Genomic DNA, 23,363 nt, shown 5'->3' with positions numbered 1-23,363 from the left:
CCTCCTTGTGCACTACTTCCTCCTACATCTATTGTTGCTTCACTTGCTTTACTCCTCCTCTTTTTATCAACAGAAGCTTTTTTATCAGCTTCCCACAGACGGCGCCAAAATGTTGATGCGAGATTCTGGTTACCCTCTCGACCACGACCAGGATCTCGGCTCAATCGACTCGACCACGATCAGGATCTCTCCTCGTATGACTTCGTCGCCAAAAATTCCTGTGTACACATAAACAAGTCAGAGCACGCCGGTTGTTTTCCCGGCGTAAACCCTCCGACGCTCAAGTCAGAAATGAAGGTTTTTTGTTCCTTGGAACATTAGCCACTAATCTTATGGCTTATTTTTGGTATTGATTACTCAATGCTCTCTTTATCTCAGTTTCAATGTCAAAAATTATAACCATTTTACCTTCGTTGGCTACCTTTTTATAGGCTTCTCCTAAATTCAGACCTTCCCTCCATTCACGCCTGTTATCCTCCCACCTCTCGAAAGTGGATGCTTTGTTTCTGTAATCGTGGGTGGTTGCATACTTGCATGGCCTTCGTGCCTTGATTCTCGGGTTGGAGAGCACGTCTCGCCAACTATCGTTGACCGGGTCTCCTCGCCTCAACCCTTAGCAGGAATGGCTTTATACTTCTAACAGGAGGCCGGCCTCGCGGATGGTGTATTCGTGGACGAGCAGAATATTCCTGCTTCTGTTCCTCTGCTACCAGACTCTTACAAGATATACCTGTTCACGGAACCCTGCTACCAGATGTCTGCTTATCACAGCTGGTCTCGTCGAAGTACATCCCCCAAACAGGTAGTGTATATCTTAAAAATACAACACTCGAAAAAATAAAACGACGACCATAAAATTACCATCTGCGTAATTTTTTTTTTTGATTTCTCTCCCTTGTCATGGCTGTTAATACAGTTAATCAGTATAATAATAATAATAATAATAATAATAATAATAATAATAATAAGATATAAATCGATAAAGCTTTTTTTTTATATTACAAAGAAAGAAATATATATGTATATACACGCACATACTGCACAAACATACCTACAAATGACGAGCGGCGGCGGCCGCCATGTTTAATGTCTGTTCTCTCTTTTTTGCATGTAGCTTCTATTCAACTGAGCTTCTGGGAATGTAACTGAGTATAAAATAAAAAATGTACTCAAAGAGATGAGAAATTATTTGGATCCCAGATTGGGGAAAAAAAAGATAAAAAAATATGAAAAAAGAAAATACAGTGAAAGAGAGAGAGAGAAGGGGTAGGAAATTCAATAATGAGCAAGCACGTGATGATGGCCCTACGATTGTGGACTTGTGCAAAGTCGATGTTCCCCTTAGTTGCTGCAGATTTTATCCTTTTGTGTGGAAAACTCTCTTTCTCTACATGTGAATCACAAGCAAAATTCTCGCGCGCGCGTAAAATCAAGTAATATTATATAACGAAATAACACTTTAATAACAAATACACTCAGTTCTTAAAATTCACATCAACACAGTTCATTAAACACCGTCAAAGAGTAAAACGCCGTCGAAATTAGTAGAGTTATTTTAGTATTGTTTAAATTGCTATAATTTATCTAAATTTTTATAAAGCTGCAATTTACTATGTACCAGTCAAAGAGTAAAACGCCGTCGAAATTAGTAGAGTTATTTTAGTCTCAAAGCTATAATTTATCTAAATGTTTCTGAAACTACAATTTACATATATACCAATAAGGGAGTGACACGCTGTCTAAATTGCCACCTTGAAAAGGAAACGTACACAATCTGAAAAGACCAATAATATTGCCCAAGACCTCATATAAGATAAGTCTACTGCCTGGGGCCAGGCCATACTGAATCATTGTATAATATATGTGCATATGCTATCGATAGTTATCCTTATTGAGAAGGCACGGCAATAAAGTAAACATGGAAGCCATCTCCGCCACCACAACCATTCCTCTTCTCATTCTTTACAAATGGAGAATTATGCAGTCTCTGTCTCTCCCACAATCAGAGGTTTGTTAATTTACATATATTTGTGCTTTCTATCATTTTTTTTGGTTAGGTATGCAGCTAATATAAGTTCACATATATATAATTAAAAGAAAAGAAAAAACTCCTTTAAGATTACACACACACACATATATTCTTTCTTGGTGTTTATAATGCGAGTATAAGTTAATTAGGAAGCTTCTTTTTCTTCAAATTATTTTGGAACATCAACCATATTCCTTTACTACGAAGAAAAATTAAATGACTAAAGTATGTTTCTTTTTTAAAATTATAAATTATTGATTTACTTTTGAGTTGACTAGCTGTATACATTGACTAAAAATTGTGGATAGAAAGTTTTGGCCTTGATATATTTTGAGTCCTGTGTGAAGTCTGTGGCTTGAAATTAAAAGACATTATTAGCATTGGAAAGTTAAAAAAAAAATTTTTCATTTTCTTATTTCATGTTTACTATTTAAGGTGAACTATTTTTACTTTTTTGGGAACTTTAATATAATTATATTTATTAAAACTATTTATTTTTCAATTAATTCATTTTATATTTACTTGGTAAATTATTATTCAATATGTACCACAATGAATCACTATGTATAAATTATTATTATCGATGGCATTAAAAGGAAATTATAAAGGTATCTCAAATTCTCCATGAACAAAGACAGAACCTTATTGGGACTGGCCGGCTATAGCACATACTCTTTGTAAAAGGCTTGTTACAAGCTCATCCAATTAAATTTATCAAAATGAAACTAATCTTTAGAAAACAATACACCAATCCTAAGAGCCCCAAGCCGTTAATTATTTTGAATAAAATGAATAATTCAAGAAAAAACTTGTTTAGTTTGATAAGGGGTGTGTTCAGGAAGCATACAGATATAAGGGTTATTTATGTGTAATTAAAATAGTTGTCAATAAAAATAATGTGCATTTTTAATTGTTTAATTAGGCTTATTTAGAAGAGGGGTTTTAAGAGAAAAATAAAAGAGTGCAAATAGAAGCCCCGTCGGATCCATATTTTATCTCGGTATATACAAATTCATCAGAAGTGGTTCTACTTACACCCCAAGTTTCAAAATACTCCATATTTCTTAAAGAGAATCATCATGATTAAAGGTGTTCTCTCTTGTTTTTGTCAGGGTAAGGGAACTATATGGCCAGGTGTGTGTTTATATATATATATATATATATATATATATATATATACGTACATACATATACATTCCTCCCTAATTTTCTCTCTTGGCTTGGGAGGTTCTTTTTTAGTTAGGGCTTGGAGTGTGAAAGCTCGTTTCAGCTTCCCTGTTGGATGATATCATGATTAGCATTGATGGTTTCTGACTTTTGAGTTTGGATTGAGTTTGATTAAATGCTCAATATTCTTCATTTACACAATTAATGATAGGATTCCTCCCCTTTTGGTCTTTGATCAATTAATGGAAAAACTGCTTATTGATAAAAGAGAAGATGGATCTGTATTTTACTCATATCTTTAGGGAAGGGAACAATGTTGTTTCGAAATTTGTTAATATAGTGGTCTGAACCTCCATCAGAGACTCTTGTCATTCTATCTTAATGATATTGAAGGTCTTCCTAATTATATATTTAAATAGCTTGATGAATGTATTTGCACTTTTTGTATGAATGCATTACTCTAGATTTTATTTTGCTTTGTTTTTGTTTTTATGTTATTGATCAAAGAGAAGAAGGAGGTGTATTTTACTCATATCTTTAGAGAAGGGAACAATGTTATTAAGAATTTTGTTAATATGGTGGTCTGAGTCTCCTCAGAGACTCTTGTCATTCTATCTTAATGATATTGAAGGTCTTCCTAAATCCTAATTATACATTTAAATAGCTTGATGCATGTATTTGCATTTTTGCATGAATGCATTACACTAGATTTTGTTTTGCTTTGTTTTTGTTATTATGTTATCTATTGTTTCATTTGGGTAAGGCTCATCATCTCCGATAGGTATCACTTCTTTCTTTCATTTCAATAAGGTTTCTCTCACACCGTTGAGATTTCCTAAAAGATAGTCAGCCATCAATTATTTCATAGCCACAAGCTGTCATATACTACTCTCCCACACTACCAATATAATGGTGATTTTAATCGCCAAGCAACTGGAAGACAGCGACAAAGTTCTTTGCCCCCCTCTCTGTGTGCGCATGTTGAGCTTTTTGCTTTCAATTTATTCCCCTTTTCATATTTAAGTTTTATGAAAGAAGCATATTCATACTTCATGTTCGTGACTGTGTCTATATGTATAGATGACACAGTATTATAAACAAACACAATCATTACGTGTATTAAAACGAATTCTAAAGAAATTAAAATTAATTTAATTTAGATTCTCTACAAACTACATACTATTAAAATGAAACTACCATCTTAGGCATCCCGTTGCTACATAAAGGCGCTATTAACTTGTTGATTACTTGTTCTACACTTCAGCTTGCGGTCCTTGCTGGTCTGTGGAAGAGATGTTTTCTTTCGCTTGAAACCCATTCCAAATGTTAGTGAAAAATGGCTTCAAGGTATCGTGGTAAAGCTGAAGACAAGAAGCTCGAAACCAATTCCAAATGTAGGCTGACAATGGCTTCAAGGTATCTTGGTAAAGCTGAAGACAAGAAGCTTGAAACCAATTCCACATGTAGGCGGAAAGCTGAAGACAAGAAGCTCGAAACCAATTCCACATGTAGGCGGAAAATAGCTTCAAGGTTTCGTGGTAAAGCTGAGGACAAGAAGCTCGAAACCAATCCCACAGGTAGGCGGAAAATGGCTTCAAGGTAGCGTGGTAAAGCTGAAGACAAGAAGCTCGAAACCAATTCCAAATGTTGGTGAAAATTGGCTTCAAGGTGTCGTGGTAAAGCTGAAGGCAAGCATTGATAAACAATCTGCCATATTGATGATACACAACAATAACAACGGCACAAGGCCATGAGACGTATAAAAAGATATGACCACTGGAGCCTTGAAGAAAAGTGGAGACCAGCGAGATGGCAGAAAGAGATCCAGAGGTAATAGCAATAATGCCGGAGCGTTTGGTGGAATTTTCTTGTTGAACTAGAGACTTGATATCAGTTGCGAAGGCGAAGCAGTATATTGCTTGGGACACAAGAAAACTCCACATATTTAGTGTATGTGTTTTGAATATGGGCTCTGTTGTGCCTTGAACATTGGCTCCCAGGATACCAATGAGGACTGGAATCAGGTATGCAAAAATGAACTGGTACGGCATCGATGAAACGAAACGTCCCTCGCTGCAAAACCAGAAAGAGGTCGAAATAAATCATGCCATTTGTATAATTGAAGCGATTGCATTCATATATCAGAAATGCAACCACGAAAATCATTATTCATAAACTTATAAACGCAATAGCTGAAACCGTAGAGCAACAAATTGGTTTGAAGAATATTTTTGTCTTCATAAGGACAATCGGTAGATAGGAACTGAAATCATTAATCAACTCACAATTAATGTCTCGATTAGCCGAGGACTTTTGCAGAGAAATAGATTGACAAGCTCCTTCAAACCAAAAAATAAATAAATAAATAAATTCAGGCTATTGATTTGAAGGAGCTTGTCAATCTATTTCTCTGCCTGAGAAAATTAATGACGAGTCAAGAATTTAAAATAAAAATCTTTGAAAACTTAAAACTATACCTTAAAGGTGGAGAAGGCGATCGGTTTCGGTGTTGAAGATTACTCTGCATTCTCCTTGGGATCGATGTGATGCTGTTGAGCTAGCTGCTCTGATGAAGTGGGTAGAAAGACAATGATGCTGTTGATCATCAAAAGGTTTGCTATCTCTCGACGCGGAGGATGTGATGTTGCCGCTGAAGTGTGTGGGTAACAAAGCGGGGAGGCGGTTAAATATGGGAAAATGTATTGACTGATGAGGCGGGCGTGACAGAAGTGGGAAGCTGTTGTTCTCCTAGATGCCCTGATGGGACCAAAAATATCTTGGATGGGTGGAACCCTTTTTGTTTTTTTCTTGAAAGCAATATTTAGGTCCAGTACTTTTTGAAAAAAATAGCTTACAAGTCTTAATAAAATATCATATTGGTCCTAAGGGCAAACCTTAGGTGCAACTGTGGCACCGTGCCACAGTTGCATCTAGTCGTTGGATGTCAGTAGACCCCACTAATCCAACTGCATCCAACGGCTAGATACAACTGTGGCACGGTGCCACAGTTGCACCGTAGCATGATCCTGGTCCTAAACACAATTCTTCATAATTTTCATAAATTAATAATGATATTTTTAGTGCTTAATAAAAGTTCATATTTTTACCAATTCAACAATCTGATTAGCAGCAGTCACAAGCATCTTGAAAGCTTATGGTTTCAAAGAGAGAGCTGCTGAGCCCGAGGTTAATTTGGTAACTCTAAACTGAAACTTTGTTGGTGAATTTTATTAAATAACAATGACTAATGATGACTCAGCTATTTAATAAAAAATCAGGCTACGGTGCAAATGTGATACCGTGCCACAGTTACATCCAGTCGTTAGATGCACTTGAATTGGTGGGATCTACTGACATCCAACGGTTGGATACAACTATGACACAGTACCACAGTTACACCTCAGATTTCTCCTTTAATAAATTATGCATGTAGGTCTTCTCTCATTTTATTTTTCCTCAAGATTGATCGTTTCCGTAAATCACAATTTTTTTCGTGGTGCAAAGATGCCCCACGAAATCTAAAAGGCAATAAAATAAAAAAATTCATGAGCTACCGAACTATCATCATCTCTTGGATTCCTTTTCATAATAACGGCAAAAGACAAAAGCTTCACACTGCAAATGGGAGTAGAAGTTTTTTTGTTACTTTCTTTTTAAAGAATTATCTATTTCTTTTAACTTTCTGTTATAAATTCTTTTTCGTTTTCTCGCAAATTTTAAGATTTTCATTTACCAGGAAATGACGCAGAGGTCTTTAATATTTTTTTTAAAATTATTATTACGTACTTTTTAATTATATTTTAATTATTCATGACATCTTTGATGTTAATCAAAACAGCAGGCAATATATTGTTATTGGGTTTCAGCTTGTCAATATTTCTCAATGTCTGTTTTTGATGTTACTTTTTCTCCAAGTTTGTAAGCATCTTTGATGATAATAAAATTGAAACAATAAGAGTTGTGTTGAGAAGTGAATTGCAAATCTGGAGTTTGTAGTTGAGAACGACCTATCAGTCTTTGGTTTCAGGACTGGATGATATGTCAGTTTCGTATCACAAATGAGACGTATGACAAGCCTGGAGTGTCAGTCAAATGAATAAGTTAAGCACGTGATGTTGCACATGCTTTACTTACTCTAAACGACTGAAGAGGGCTGCGTTTTGGATGAAGCTTTTACACGTGTTTTGAAGTCAGTTTGAAAGGCTATTAATGCTGTTGATATCAGCGGGAAATTTCTGGGTTTTGTTAGCCAAAAACCCAGGCCTGGTGATTTGGCTTCTGAGGGTTGTTTCTAGGGAAATTCAGCCGTGTATATAAGCTGTCTTTGCCTCATTATTGATATTATTCAAGAGCGTGAGAGTTTTCGAGACATCTTGTATCTTGTAAACACTAAATCAGTAAAAGCTCTTTCTCTTTTTCACAGTGGATGTAGGCCACTTGGTGGCTGAACCACTTAACTCATTCTTGCATTTGAGTGTATGATTGTTCCTCTGTTTTACATAGTGTCGGTTGATCTTATTTGATTCGTTGATTAAAGTTAAGTCGAGTGGATCTTGGGGGATTAAGATTGGTTTTTGCTGATCTTGGTCCAACAAATTGGTATCAGAGCAGTCACTGCTTTCTTTAATCTTGGAGATGGGATCAGCTAGGCTTGAGGTGGAAAAGTTCACAGGTGAAAATGACTTTCACCTGTGGAGGCTCAAGATGAGAGCCCTGCTGGTGCATCAAGGTTTGGATGAAGCTCTTGCAGAGGAATCATCTTCAAAGAAGCCAAGAAAGGTTTCTGTTGAAGATCTACCTGATGTGCTGGACAGAGCTCATAGTGCTATAATCTTGAGCCTGGGTGATGGAGTACTTAGAGAAGTTGGTGGTGAGAAGACAGCTGCAGGGTTATGGAAGAAGCTTGAAGATTTATATACCAAGAAATCAATGGCTAAGAGATTAGCCACTAAGAAAAAACTGTACACGTTACAGATGGAAGAGGGGTCATCTATAACAGATCACATTGATGCCTTCAATAAGATCATACTTGATCTTGAGGACATAAATGTAAAGATTGATGATGAAGATAAAGCAATGATCTTGCTGTGCTCATTACCAAACTCTTTTGAACATCTGGTTGACACACTAATGTATGGGAGGCAGACCCTTACAATGGTAGATGTAAAAGAAACTTTAAGCTCCAAGGCTGCCACAAAAAGGGATTTAAGAGAGGCTGAAGGTTTAATGGCAAGAGGGAGATCTGAAAAGAAAGAGAGCAACAAGGGCAAGAAGAAAAGATCCAAATCCAGGTCCAAGAACATGAAATGCTTCCACTGCCACAAGGAAGGCCACTTCAAGAAGGATTGCCCAGAAAAGAAAAATAAGCCAAAAGATACAAGGGAGAAAACTGGAGATGCTGCTGTTGCTTCAGAAAGTCAAGAATATGATGGATATGACTTAGCTGGAGTTCTACTTGTGACTGATGACCAAACCAGAGGTAATTGGGTTCTAGATTCTGGTTGCTCCTTTCATATGTGCCCAAATAAAAATTTATTCCTTAACTATGAAGCCTATGATGGAGGAGTAGTAGTAATGGGGAATGATGCAATCTGTAAGGTAGTTGGGAAGGGCATAATAAGACTGAAAATGTTAGATGGCATGACTAGGGAGTTAGCTAATGTAAGACATGTGCCTGACCTGAAGAGGAATCTAATTTCCTTAGGCATGCTAGATAAAATGGGTTATCTTGTTAAGCTGGAATCAGGTACCTTAAAGGTGATGAGAGGGTCAATGGTATTATTGAAGGGATGTTTAAGCAATGGCCTGTATGTGCTTCAAGGTACAGCAGTTACAGGGGCTGTTGGGGTCTCAAACCAGAGTCTAGATAAAACAATGATGTGGCATTTAAGGTTAGGTCATATGAGTGAAAGAAGGTTGAGGGAACTGTCAAAGCAGGGAGTCTTAGGGAAGGACAAAATAGAGACTTTGAGGTTTTGTGAAGAATGTGTGTTAGGCAAATCTTCAAGAGTAAAGTTCAGTACTGGAGTACATAACTCAAAGGGAACCCTAGACTATATCCATGCTGATCTGTGGGGACCTGCACAGACAGCTTCCTTAGGTGGAGCTAGATACTTCATGTCTCTAATAGATGATTTTTCAAGGATGGTGTGGGTTTATGTGTTAAAAACCAAGGATGATGCCTTTGAGAAATTCAAAATCTGGAAGACCTTGGTAGAAACACAAACCAACAGAAAAGTTAAAAGGTTGAGAACTGACAATGGGTTAGAGTTTTGCAACAAAAGGTTTGATGATTTTTGTGCTGAAAATGGGGTTGTGAGGCACAAAACAGTGAGACATACACCTCAGCAAAATGGATTAGCTGAGAGGATGAATAGAACCTTGATGGATAAGGTAAGGTGCATGCTTATTCAATCAAGATTACCTATGTCTTTATGGGCAGAGACCCTATCCACTGCCTGTTACATTGTTAACAGGAGCCCATCTTCTGGAATCAACTTCAGAACTCCAATTGAGCTTTGGACAGGTAAGCCAGCTGACTATTCAAACTTAAGGGTATTTGGATGCCCTGCATATGCTCACACAAAGCAAGGGAAGCTGGAACCTAGAGCTCTTAAAGGTGTGTTTATTGGCTATCCAGAAGGGGTAAAGGGATACAAACTCTGGTGCACTGATTTTAAGCCACCAAAAGCCATAATCAGCAGAGATGTGGTCTTCAATGAAGCTGAAGTGTGCAAACACTTAGAAGCTTCAAAGACTGAACCCAATCACCCCATGAGTGAGAACCACAAGTCTCAGTTTGAGGTGGAGTCATCAACTACAACTGCAAAAAGAAGGACCATTGTTGAATCAGAAACTGAGGCTGAGAAGAATATGTCTGAATCAGAAGCTGAACCTGAAGATGATCAGGATGACAGGAGTTATCAACTTGTAAGAGACAGGGAAAGAAGGGTTATAAGACCACCTAAGAGATATGCACATGCAGACCTGATTGCATTTGCATTAACAGCAGCACATGAGCTTGACACAGATGAACCAAAAACATACTCAGAAGCTGTAAAAGGAAATGAATCAGAAAAATGGAAGGCTGCTATGGATGAGGAGATGCAGTCATTATTCAAGAATCACACTTGGACCTTAATTGAAAAACCACCAAACAAGAAGGTAGTTGGCTGTAAGTGGGTTTACAAGGTTAAAGATGGTATACCAGAAGTCGAGCCAAAGAGATACAAAGCCAGGCTTGTAGCCAAAGGCTTCACACAAAAGGAAGGGGTAGATTATACAGAAATCTTCTCTCCTGTGGTGAGGCATACCTCTTTAAGGATCTTGCTGGCACTTGTAGCAGTAAATAACATGCATCTTGAGCAGATGGATGTTAAGACTGCTTTTCTTCATGGTGAGTTAAATGAAATGATTGTGATGAAACAACCAGAAGGATATGTAGATCCAAGAAGACCTGATCATGTGTGTCATCTCAGAAAATCCTTATATGGGCTTAAGCAATCCCCAAGACAATGGTACTTGAGGTTTGACAAGTTTATGCTTGAGAACAGTTTTCAGAGGTGTCCTTTTGATTGCTGTGTGTATCATAAGGATGTGGGAGATGACAATGAGATTTATCTATTGCTATATGTTGATGACATGCTGATAGCATGTAAACATATGGATCAGATAAATAAGCTAAAACAGCAACTGAGGGGTTCATTTGATATGAAGGATCTTGGTGAGGCAAAGAAGATCCTTGGTGTTGAGTTGATTAGAAATAGAAGGAATGGCACCCTGATTCTGTCACAGCAGAATTACATCAGAAAAGTGCTTGAGAGGTTTGAAATGGGAAAAGCCAAGCCAGTTCAGACTCCACTACCAGCTCACTTCAGACTATCATCACAACAGTGCCCAAAAACTGATGCTGAGAGATCTGAAGCTAGCTTATTTCCATATTCAAGTGCAGTAGGATGTCTAATGTATGCAATGGTCTTGACCAGACCTGATTTGTCCTATGCAGTGAGTGTAGTAAGCAGATATATGGCAAATCCAGGGAAAGAACATTGGAGGGCTGTGATGTGGATTTTGAGGTATCTTAATGGCACCATAAACTATGGTTTGATATATGGAATTGATGGAAGGAAGGAGGTCAATGTAGAAGGTTTTGTGGATTCTGACTATGCTGGAGATCTTGATAAGAGAAGGTCATTAACTGGATATCTGTTCAGACTGAGTGGGTGCACTATAAGTTGGAAAGCTTCTTTGCAGAATGTTGTTGCTTTGTCAACAACTGAAGCCGAGTACACTGCTGCAGCAGATGCTATAAAGGAAGCTATTTGGCTTAAGGGAATGGTGACTGACCTGGGGTATGAACAGAGGCAAATAACAGTTCATTGTGATAGTCAGAGTGCTATCTGTTTAAGCAAAAATCAGATACATCATGAGAAGACTAAACACATTGACATCAAGCTTCATTTTGTCAGGCTGGAAGTGTCAAAAGGAGTGGTAAAACTGGTAAAAATACACACTGATGACAATGTGGCAGACATGTTAACCAAAGCTTTACCTGGTGCCAAGTTTGAGTTCTGTGTGAACTCAGCTGGTGTCTGCAGGATCTAAACTGCAGGGGATATGGTGATGGAGAAGAAAGAGGAGTAACAGATTTGGTTCAAGGTGGAGAATGTTGAGAAGTGAATTGCAAATCTGGAGTTTGTAGTTGAGAACGACCTATCAGTCTTTGGTTTCAGGACTGGATGATATGTCAGTTTCGTATCACAAATGAGACGTATGACAAGCCTGGAGTGTCAGTCAAATGAATAAGTTAAGCACGTGATGTTGCACATGCTTTACTTACTCTAAACGACTGAAGAGGGCTGCGTTTTGGATGAAGCTTTTACACGTGTTTTGAAGTCAGTTTGAAAGGCTGTTAATGCTGTTGATATCAGCGGGAAATTTCTGGGTTTTGTTAGCCAAAAACCCAGGCCTGGTGAGCTGGCTTCTGAGGGTTGTTTCTAGGGAAATTCAGCCGTGTATATAAGCTGTCTTTGCCTCATTATTGATATTATTCAAGAGCGTGAGAGTTTTCGAGACATCTTGTATCTTGTAAACACTAAATCAGTAAAAGCTCTTTCTCTTTTTCACAGTGGATGTAGGCCACTTGGTGGCTGAACCACTTAACTCATTCTTGCATTTGAGTGTATGATTGTTCCTCTGTTTTACATAGTGTCGGTTGATCTTATTTGATTCGTTGATTAAAGTTAAGTCGAGTGGATCTTGGGGGATTAAGATTGGTTTTTGCTGATCTTGGTCCAACAAGTTGGAATCATCCTTTTTTAAAAAAAAAAAACACAACTAATCAAAAGGGAAATAATATATAAGCTTTACCTCTCTTAAAAGAATTCATATTAATTTTTTATTTCCCTACTCTGTCTGGTACTCGAATTTAAGTAATAAGGCAGAATCTAAATTTGTTTTGATAAGAAGAGATTTGAAATAAAAAAGTTGGGACATCTAAACAAATTTATAATAAAAATTGACCGATGTAGCCCAATTCCCCAACTTTGTTATATGAATGTATGATTCATTTTCTTGTAGTGATTATTGATATTTGTTATAAACAATTTGATTTTGGGAACACACGAAGAAGCTTCTTTGGTATCAGGGCTGGGCAATTCTTTTATGTACATTATTATTTATTAAAAAAATTTTAATAATGTATTTAGACATATCTTTTCAATTTCGAGAAGCTGATGGTAATAATGTCATAGCATTTAAAATGAACATGTTGAACATTGGGTTCAATTTTTCCACTTGGAACTGTTTGAATCTTGCATTTTGTATTTGGCAGCAATGCTGAAGTCCTTTTCAATACAATTTACAATGATCGCATAGACATAGCGAAAGAGACTTTATAAAAATGCATAACAATTTGAAACTCCGGTGCCCTTTGAGATGAAGTTAGGGCTAACAAGTTTTGAAAAGTCTTTAGTGGGGTTCAAGCCATGTATCATTTTCGCCTATTATTGCTGGGTGACCATTCTTTCTTATTCTTCAGAAACAAATTGAAACTAAGATCAATCAAAGAACCAACCTCAGTGAATAAAATAAATATTTTGACTTTGACATTGCTTCAAAGATTTGAATAGATAATACCTCAGCCGCGGGGCCGCCTGCAAAACTACCTCGCTGAGGTTGTTTATCTTGTGTTTGGAAGGGTAGTTCTGTATTTTTTATGATAATTATTTAAGTTCGGTTGGTCCCACTATCATTTAGTATAAATACCATAGCATTGAAGATTTCAATGCTCAGTCGAATTTCTGTTATGTGCAAAATTAATGGCTGTCAAATAAAAAAATTAAAAATTATAATATAAAATTGGGTTATTAATTAGTTCAACGCATAGCATAAAATCAGCTGAACACTAAATTAAAATTCGTAGTACTGATATATTATTATTTGCGTTGTTACCTTTATCATTTGTGCTCAAATGGGATAGCTAGAAAAAAGTGTGACAAAAATCTGTGGAACATAAATCGCTCGAACATCTATATGTCTCGTTTGGGACAAGTTGCTACATGAATTCCAAATATATTTTTTTCTTTCAAGTGGTTCAGCTTTTTGTTCGGTATATGCATGAATTATATAATAATTATTAGTCCCTCAATGGGAAAGCATGGCCATATATGTGGAAAACGTGTCATAGTATTTGTCCTGAAGTGGTGTGGTCTAATCTTATCAATATATTTGTTATTATTGCTAGATATATAAGAAGGGATTGCCTGTTTTAGATTAAAAAAAATTCCACTTGCCCACACAGATTATTATATACTGTGAGACTCTTCACGCACTGATATCAATAGAATGTTTTACGATATATGCTAATGGCTTCTCTTGCTATCATTTTCATTAATTAATTTTTACTAGTTAGGATCTTTTTATACATTATTTTTGTTACACTTTTCAACTCTTTAGATATACAAATTTTGAGCCATTAATCTTATGCAATTAAATTTTAAATATTCAAAGTCAAAATTAGTATTTAATGATGTATAATTTTCCACCATTGGATTATGAGAAGTCAGTATTCTAAAATTTATTTCAAATTTTGAGTAATAAATTTAAGTTAAAATGGGTTACCATTTGAAAGTGGTGGGTGCTTCTAATTAAAATCACTTTTAAAATAATAGGTCTTATCTTTATGGAAAACTGACATGACGAAGACCATGTCACACCTAAAACTTTCTCCGTGTGTTCAAAATTCATATCGTCACTGCTGGCAATATGAGATCCCTTAGATTATTGTTCACCGGAGGTTCGAGATTCATCCACGTGTCGATGGTATGTGATTCATAGAATCTTGGAGAACTAGGAATGACCAATAAGACCATCTTGGGTCCTAGCCTCATTTTGAGATTTGCCGCAATCGATCATCCATTTGTAAACGACCTGTCGGTCTTATTTCAAATGTGTTCCAAATGACGTTGTTATTTGTCGTTTTACTAACTTAAGTTATAGCACATGCATATATTGAATCATAATTCTTGATTGTTGGATTGATCAAACACTTTCTACGTAATACTGATGATCATTCATGTATATGATCTCTTTTATTTTGCCGTCTATAGTCTTTGAAAAATCACACACAATTTCTTTACCTGCTGAAGAAAAAATTGTAGTACATGCATGCACCACAACAAAAATGGCTTTTTGCAACAAAAGGATTTTGTTGCCTAAAGTGCTAATTTTGTTGCCATAGGTTATTGCTACAAAAATAAGCTTGTCGGCCCGGTTGTCGGCCTAGCACTGTCGCCCTCTATGTTTAACAACATATCAAAACATTTCTCGCCTCAAACTTCCTTTCGCAACAAAACAGATTCGTTGTGAAGGAGTCTTCAACTTGTTTAGAGAATAATTTGGCAACAAACATTTTTGTTGCGCTAAACAATTTTACACAACAAAATTATTTTGTTTCTATATAGTTATTTACTACAAAACTAATTTGTTGCTAAGAAATAAAGTACATTTTATAAAAAAAACGTGTACCAACAAAGGTGTTTGTTAGCTAAGATCATTTAAGGCAACAAAACTACTTTGTTTCTTTATGTTGAAAATTTTACAAATTTACAATAAATATTTAAATATTTTTAGAAACAAATCAATTTTGTCATTAAAAAATACTACAATTTTTTTTAATAATATCATGGTATAAAAGGAAGCAAACCAAGTTCGTTGGGAAAGATACCAATTTTTTCCCCCACCATGACAATAATAAACTAGAAATATATGTTGAGAAATCTAACAAAAAAATCATTAATGTCATTGAACTAATTTAAAAGTTAAAGGCCCATTCAGTATCCAAGCTATATATATATACAAAACTGACTTTAAGAATCACATATGATAGTCAAATACAAAAGTGGATTGTCATCTATCCCAAAAATGTAATGAGCAAAAATTATAAACGATCTCTAATTACAACTACTCCAAACTCCAAATACTTAAAGATATGACATGCACCAACAGTAACCAAAAAGATCAAGTGATGACCAATTCAAAATACTAACAAGTTCAAGATACTCTAAGGACATCATTGAAATGAGTAATCATTGAGTAGCTGAATCTGTAAAGCGAAAAGCGGATCCTTGAGAAGAAAAAAATTGCTGCATCATACCCTCAAATTGGGACAATCTGGACTCCAATTGATCAATAGTCTTCTTTTGCTCTTGAAGCTCAACATCTTGTGAATCCAATCTACTTTGTTGTGAAGATATAATACCATGCAATCTGTCAGCCTCAGAAGTATCAACACCATGGTTTGAAGTTGGGCGTGGTCCGTTGCCAAGTCCTCGAAAATAGCCTGATTTCTTTCCAAGTACTTCAATGCATATTTCCCTTTGAGTTAGTGGTTTTGCTTCTTGAGGATCTATTTGTTGCTGTTGTTGTATCTCTACCATTTGGTCCTATACATAAAGCTTTGTTAGTAAATGAAGGAAGAAAAAAATAATTTTATTAATTAAATAGTTGAAATTTAATCCATTGGTCATGGAATTAATTTGTATTAAGGCATAAATTGAAAAAAAAAAAAAACAAACTTGTTGTTATACTTATAAATCTAATTATTTGATATTTCAAATAATAAAGTTAATTAGAGCATGAAAGAAAAATTAAGAAAAAAAAACTCAATGAGTAAACTTTCATCAACAGTATGTAGGTGATAAGAAATAATAAAATTAAAAATTTTGTTTCCAACAAAGCATCTTACATGGTTTAAGTGTGCCACCTCATTCACCCAACCTTTTGTCTTGCTGAAATGAGTGATGCGAAATAATTCTATTTCACCATCAACCATGTCATCCTCAAGATAATTAACAAAAGGTCTTGATCCCCCACAATGGACATATGGGAGCTTAGCACGATTAGCTTTGTTTTTGGTAGATTGAGTCTACATTAAAAAAATATAACAGTGGAAAATAAGATACATATACAAGCATATTGACAACTAGTTGGACAATTTAAAGTTCATAATATGAATATCATTGGACCTGGAAACTTGCGGAATTGCAAATGTTATGACAAAGCCAAGCCCAATCATATGGACATATGCCTGGATATGAATGCTTAAGTGCCTCTTCAAAGGATGGATAATCCAAGTAATGATCATACATCCAATGTCTCATATCGCGATATCTCCCACCCATAATGTTATTCACACATCGACGAACATGTGGTAAGTTCAAATCAATCTCAAACTTTGACTGAATTTAGGAAAAAAAAGATATCTCAGTTTATAATTTAAAAAAATGACAGATGAAGAATATTAATAATCATAAGTACTTACTAATAGTTGATCAAACAAAACCTACCAAGTAAACTCTTTAAATACCAAATTCTAGAGTTGTAACAACACCTTGCACAAACTCTTGGCTGGGCATAACAGGCTGAGATTGGGGAATTGTAGATGCGACAACAATTTCTGCTCTTACACGTTTGGTAACTCTATGTCCACGACCCATCTAGTAATTATTAAAAATATACATTAGAGTTTATTAATAATCAACATAAAAATAAATCAAGATAACTATAATTTTGTCAAAGAAATTATAACATGAAAGATCCTATTACTGGGCATAGATCCTACATTCATTTTACTATTGTCCACAAACTCAGGTTCTTCACCATGAAAAACCCATGAAAAATCCATTAACTTTAATTTAACAAATTAAAAATTGAAACAAAGACCCACTTAATAAATAATTAAAGCAAAGCCCACTAAACAAAATCAAACTCAACAGGCCAATATATAAAATAAAACTAAATTTACTTGAAGAAATCGTTGTCTTGAGTGGTGCCTTCCAAGTACAACTCTTCAATGGCTTAAAGCTTGGGCAGAGAGAATGACTCCATGGCAGGGCAAAAGAAACAAGCGAAGAGTAAAGTGGAAATATTCTAGAAGCAATATTTTAATTAAGAAAAAATTGGAGATGGAAACTTTACTTCGGTTAGCACGCGGTTTATTAAATAAAGGGTGCGGAAATAAAAAATTAAAAAGCCTCCCACAAAGTCATGTTTGCTTTTATATTATCTTTATATTTTCATTTATTAATTTAATATTTTTGTTAACCTTTGCGCAACAAAATTAATCTCGTTGCAAAAAACTCTGAGAGCACAAAACAAATTTTCTCGTTAATCACAACTTTTTGCAATATTTCATTTGTTGCAACTGATTCAAGTGTTTGTTGTGGAAAAACTTGAGCAACGAAACATATTTTGCCTTCATTAAGCTTGTTAGGCAACAAGAACACTTTTGTTGCCAAACATAGCGTAGGACAAGAAAATATTTTGTTGCCATATATTCTAATTTTCTTGCCTATTCCACATCATTAAGAAGAACAAAATCTGTTTAGCTATAGCGATAAAGACTAATTTTTGTTGCAAGATATGAATTTTAGCAATAAAGTAAGTTTTGTTGCAATAGAATTTGTAGCCAATACTCTATTTTCTTGTGGTGATGTAACAAAAATGTTATAAAATTAATAAGAGTAACAATAAACATCTCAAAATTTTGTTTCTATTTATCTTAAATGATGTGGCATAAATATGTCATTTATAAATTAATTATATTTTTTTATAAGTTTCAAATTAATTATATATTTACATTATTTCACCCATTAATTAGTAAATGACATGATACTCATTAAACACATCAACCGAGAGAATAATGGCCATAATTGTTAGGTTGCATCAAGACTAAACCCAAACCAACTGGCCTAAATCAGTTAGCATTCGTGGCACACATATTAGATGATAAAAGGGTTCTAGACTTGTTGATGTATATTAATTAATTTAATTGTAGCCTCTTCTTGTTTTGGTCCGATGATGCATGAAACACAGAACTTTCCTAAAAAATCACCAATAATTAATTGGTATTGAAAATATAATAATATCGATGTTGGTAATGCGGCATTTTTTATATCTAATTGGTCTCCACTCTTAATTGGTGACACTATTTCATACATTGCACGGATAATTGAATCTAACGTGGAATCTGAAATATATAATTGAGTTTTTGTTGAAGAGTGATCTCAAATTTGAAGCCGAACCACGTTGTCATTTATCGTGTTCAGGGCTCATTGGTTCGTCGTTTGATCAATTGCAATTAAACAAACTATCGATCATCTTTCTAATTTGTTCAAAATGATGTTTTTATATGCCGATTTACTCCAATTTAATTGATCCAATGCTTAAGTATTTGTGTAATAAATATTTTATATATGATACTTCAATGAGCATCATTTGAATATATTATATATTATTATTAAGATAATAATATGAGTAATACTACACTTACCTAACTATTATCCCGACAAGTGAGATGGGCATCCGCTAATAGTTGAGAAGTGTAGCGTTATTCATGTTATTAATTAACTCAGTATAATTAATAAATTATTAATTTCTTGATTAATTAATATATTGTTAATATATGAAGATATTCCTTGTTATTCTGAAATATTGAGTTCATAACAGCCAAGTAAATCAACATGAAACATCACACGAGTTAGTAGTTTATCATACACCTCTTAAGGTTACAATAAAAAAGTTTATAAATTTTTATTGCATTAAATATTAAATAGCTAAATTGGTAAATTGATTTTAAAAATAAAAACAATGTCTTAGGTTCAAAATGATAATGGATGACACTATGGTGTTTTGAACATATATAAGTTTATTTCAATTATTTTATCCTAATAAGGTAAAAGTATCAAAGTACCCAAAAAAATTATTTTATTTCCTTAATAAAATTATTAATGTTCAATTAAACTAATAAAATGTCTTTGTAACATAATATCTCATGAAATTTAATGGTTAAAAAGGTTTATCGTTTTAAATTTTTGGGATATTGAAAATGTTAGATTATATGCGTTTTGAAACTGATGCCTTAATTATTATGGTACAATTAAATATTTTTTTGGACACTTTTATCATTTTTTGTTAGAAGCGTAATATCGTCAAATTAAAAAAAGTAGACAATTGACTCTATTGGATCAATTCCCCCAGCAGCAAAGGATGATCCGGAGCTAGGTAAGAACTTTCCTCATGAAGACTCTTGTTATGTATGATTAATTACGAGTGATATATTTTTAAAAAAGAAACCAAGCTCCCAAGTGTTTTTATATATTTTTAATGTACTCCCGATGCTTTGAAATTGTTGATGCGGGATTCCGGTTCTCCTCGTTCTACGACCAGGATCTCTGCCCGATCAACTTCTTCACGACCAGGAGGTCTTCTCGTGAGGCTCCTTCTCCAGAGGTTCCTGCACACACAGACAAGTCAGAGTACGCCGGTTGTTTTTCCGGCGCAAACCCTCCGACGCTCAAGTCAGATATGAAGGTTCGGGGAACGCTCGCCACAGATCTTATGACCTTTTCGTGGTTTTCTCTTCTTTTGGATTTCTTTTCTAATCTCAAAAATGCTAACCATTTTACCTTCGTTGGCTACCTTTTTATAGGCTTCCCCTGAATCCCAGTCTTTCGCTTTTTTCGAGACGGTATGGGACTCTGACTGCTGCGTTATGGGCAAACGCGGGATCTTGCGTGTTACGCCACGGTTCTGGGGAAGGCGTGGCTGTCGTGGTTCTGTGAGATCTTGCGTGTTACGCCACGGTTCTGGGGAAAGCGTGGCTGTCGTGGTTCTGTGAGATCTTGCGTGTTACGCCACGGTTCTGGGGAAAGCGTGGCTGTCGTGGTTCTGTGAGATCTTGCGTGTTACGCCACAGTTCTGGGGAAAGCGTGGCTGTCGTGCCTAGATTCTCGGGCTGGGGAGCCTGTCTTGCCAACTGCCATCGACCGGGTCTCCTCGCCTCTCGACCTCTAGCCGGAATGGCCTTATGCCTCTTACAGGAAATTGGCCTCGCGGATGACGTGCTCGTGGACGAGCAGGATATTTCTGCTCCTGTTCCCCCGTGCACCAGGCTTTTACGGGACACACCGGTTCGCAGAACTCTGCCATCAGATATCTGCTCACCATGCCTGGTCTCGTCGACGTATTTCTCCCAAACAGAAAAATAGTGATACGTGCATAAAAGTTAACACAAAAAATAGTACTACTACAAGATTTTTATAAAAAAATTGACTATAGGATAAGAAAAAATTTCACTACCAGATAATGATTTTTGTACTCTTTTCGCTACAAACGTCATTACTCATTTTGAAAACTTCAATCAGTCACTCAAACTAAAATCTCAGTGATCTTTAAATGTTGACTAATGTTAACTTGTGAAGGTACTAAAAATACTCCTTACCTATGAGCTGATTTAAGGATAAATTTGTCTTAGAATAATGAAAATAGGTACATGCATATTAAATACATTTAAAATAATTTTACACTCATAAAATAAACTAAAATTAGTTATTTAACAAAAAAATCTGTTTATATTAATTAATTTGCTTGAATCGCATGACATATATTAATTAATTTGAATAGGAAATATGTCTCCCTTTTTAATTTACAGGGGTATAGATTATGAAATGTTAAGAGAAAATTACTGTTAATCTCATATATTGCTTTCCATCCTCGTATAATTTGAACTGTTAATTTGGCATAGTAAAAGCACTCAAAAGTAGACAAAGCAGGTTAAGTTCGTGGGGAATTTGACTGGTAGAGAATGAAGAAAGTTATAAATAATAAAATTAATAAATAAAAGAAGAAATTTTATTGAAAATGAGAAGAGATAAGAGCGAGTGTTGAAAAAGTCAATGATTTTTTAATGATTTTGAAATTTAATTTATAAATCACGAGACATTATTTTAATTTAAATTAAACCTTATTTTATTTGAAAATCTTCTACATATAACAGTTATTGACAGCGACTCTATTTAGTTGCATCATATCAAGAATGTTGTTCACATTTTCTAAATTATTTTTTCTTACTATAGTATGATCATTTTTAAAATTTGAGTACATGATATCGTTTTAGGTAAAGAGGAAAATGTTTCAAATAATGTATGCCAAGGAAGTGAAAAGAATAATATTCAGGACGTGGTATCATTTTGTGTATACTTTTGGGTATTTTTATGCAAATGATACTATCCAAGATACAGTTGTTGCTAATGCTTTTTCTGGATACCAAGTTCAATAGATTTTTGTAATGAAGCTAAATTTAGAGTACTCAAGCATAAATTAAAATTAATTTAAAAAAGCTAGTAAGTGGCTAATAGAGAAACAAAAATTAAAATAAAAAATGGGGTCATTGGTCACATGAATGACTCGTGGAGGACAAAGAAAGTTAATAATAATTAAATTAATAAATTAAAGAAGAAACTTGAATGAAAATGAGAAGAGACAAGATATATTGTTGAAAAGTAAATGACAACCCACTTACACACGTCTCTATTCTCCAATTTTCTCCCCAAATAACATAAAACCTAAAAAAAAAATTTCATACATTTGTGATTTACTCCTACAAGCAATCCATCAAATTAAATGTTTTTCCTGTTTTTAGTTCTTGGATAATAGGAAATGCTGAGTGAAAAATACTAAACCTTTTCCACCAAGTGGGAAAAAGATTGTTCGCTAATGAACCAAAAATATTATTATTAAAGTCTCTCAATTTTTAAACTATTATTTGAAAACTGATATTTACACACCACATTGATCCGTACACTAGTATGAGCCCGCTCCGCTAAATGCTATACCTTTTTCATAGTCTTGACGTCAGATCGGCCGCTTTCATAAATAACCATATTTTTTCCCTCGACAGTGATGCACGTAGGCCCCACTAAATCTAAAAGGCCCTATAATAAAAATTTAAAAAAGAAAATTCCTGAGCCACCGGACTACCCTGATGAGATCTTTCTGAAAAAGTCAGTAAACGTACGGCTCCGCTGGTCTTCATAATTTTCAGTACACATCAGCAAAAGACAAAAGCTTCTGACAGCATTGGGATAAACAAGTTTTTTATTCTTTTCTTTTCTACTTCCTGCTACAAATCCTTTTTATTGTTTCTTACAAATTATAATACCATATTTTCATTTCCAATACTGTTATTACATAAATCTTTAGTCGTTTTTTAATTGTTCATGACATCGTTGATGTTAATTAGAACAGTAAGAGTTATTTAGATCCAATTTATCAATATTTTTGGCTTTTTGTATGTATCTTTGATGTTATTTTTTCTCTCTTATTTTGCCAAGTTTGTAAGCATATTTGATGTCAATAGAATTAAAATAGTGCGAGTTAAAATTAGATATAATTTTTTTTAAGAACTTGAAACTAATGAGGTGACATAATAAGTTTAATCCTTGAAAGTTAATTAAATTTAAAAATTTATAATTTTTTCACAATTCAAATTCAGGTGGTTAGTCAAAATTTTAAACTTGTTTGATGATAAGATTCGAAATAAAAAAGTTCAGATATCTAATTTAATTTGTAATAAAAATGGATTAAGATATAGTTGTCCAAATTCCTAATTCCAAACTTTGTTTGATGAGAGACTACAATGTACATGATTCATTTTCTTCCAGTGATTATTGATTCTTTAAGAAGGGCACAACACACAGTTAGGATTGGTGGGCTTGATTTTCAGAAAACACCAATAAGCTTCGGTATCAGGGTTTGACCGGTCAATCAAGGAAAATAATAGCCCACACGGTTAGGATTGGTGGCACTTTTCAGCGACTAATTTGCA

At 34.8% G+C, this 23,363-nt stretch overlaps 2 protein-coding genes across 11 annotated transcripts in view; one reads left to right on the top strand and one right to left on the bottom strand.

The window, feature by feature from the left end:
- Window positions 1–1,834: 1,834 nt before the first annotated feature.
- LOC107178245 (uncharacterized) overlaps window positions 1,835–23,363 on the top strand; it is a 73,709-nt gene continuing 52,180 nt past the window's right edge. Inside the window, exons 1-3 of one of the 7 annotated variants that reach the window (XR_008055148.1) lie at window positions 1,835–2,008; window positions 3,142–3,163; window positions 4,461–5,372. Coding sequence is in view for 2 of the 7 variants with exons in the window: in XM_052442473.1 (XP_052298433.1) it covers window positions 4,533–4,726 (194 nt within the window). In the remaining 5 variants the exon portion in view is untranslated. Of the gene's footprint in view, window positions 2,009–3,141; window positions 3,164–4,460; window positions 5,373–23,363 lie in introns of those variants that run through there. The other 6 variants (XR_008055149.1, XM_052442474.1, XM_052442473.1 and 3 more) reach the window with 6 other exon arrangements.
- LOC102610042 (uncharacterized) lies at window positions 15,550–17,815 on the bottom strand. Of its 4 annotated transcripts, none has more exons than XM_052442471.1 (5): window positions 17,502–17,748; window positions 17,044–17,193; window positions 16,723–16,935; window positions 16,443–16,622; window positions 15,550–16,140 (listed from the first exon to the last, which is right to left on the bottom strand). In XM_052442471.1, the coding sequence occupies exons 3-5, from the start codon at window positions 16,876–16,878 to the stop codon at window positions 15,784–15,786; spliced, it is 693 nt and encodes a 230-aa protein (XP_052298431.1). In that variant the 5' UTR covers window positions 16,879–16,935; window positions 17,044–17,193; window positions 17,502–17,748; the 3' UTR covers window positions 15,550–15,783. The 4 variants fall into 4 exon arrangements, 3 of the variants coding, with proteins under 3 accessions (XP_052298431.1, XP_052298430.1, XP_052298432.1); XM_052442470.1 differs by having other exon boundaries at window positions 17,088–17,193; window positions 17,502–17,747; XR_008055145.1 differs by lacking the exon at window positions 16,723–16,935 and having other exon boundaries at window positions 17,088–17,193; window positions 17,502–17,815.

This window comes from Citrus sinensis, chromosome 5 (assembly GCF_022201045.2).
Source record: "Citrus sinensis cultivar Valencia sweet orange chromosome 5, DVS_A1.0, whole genome shotgun sequence".
Lineage (NCBI taxonomy): Eukaryota > Viridiplantae > Streptophyta > Magnoliopsida > Sapindales > Rutaceae > Citrus > Citrus sinensis.
The sequence above is the reverse complement of the archived record's forward strand: the minus strand, read 5'-3'. Positions and strand labels throughout refer to the sequence as shown.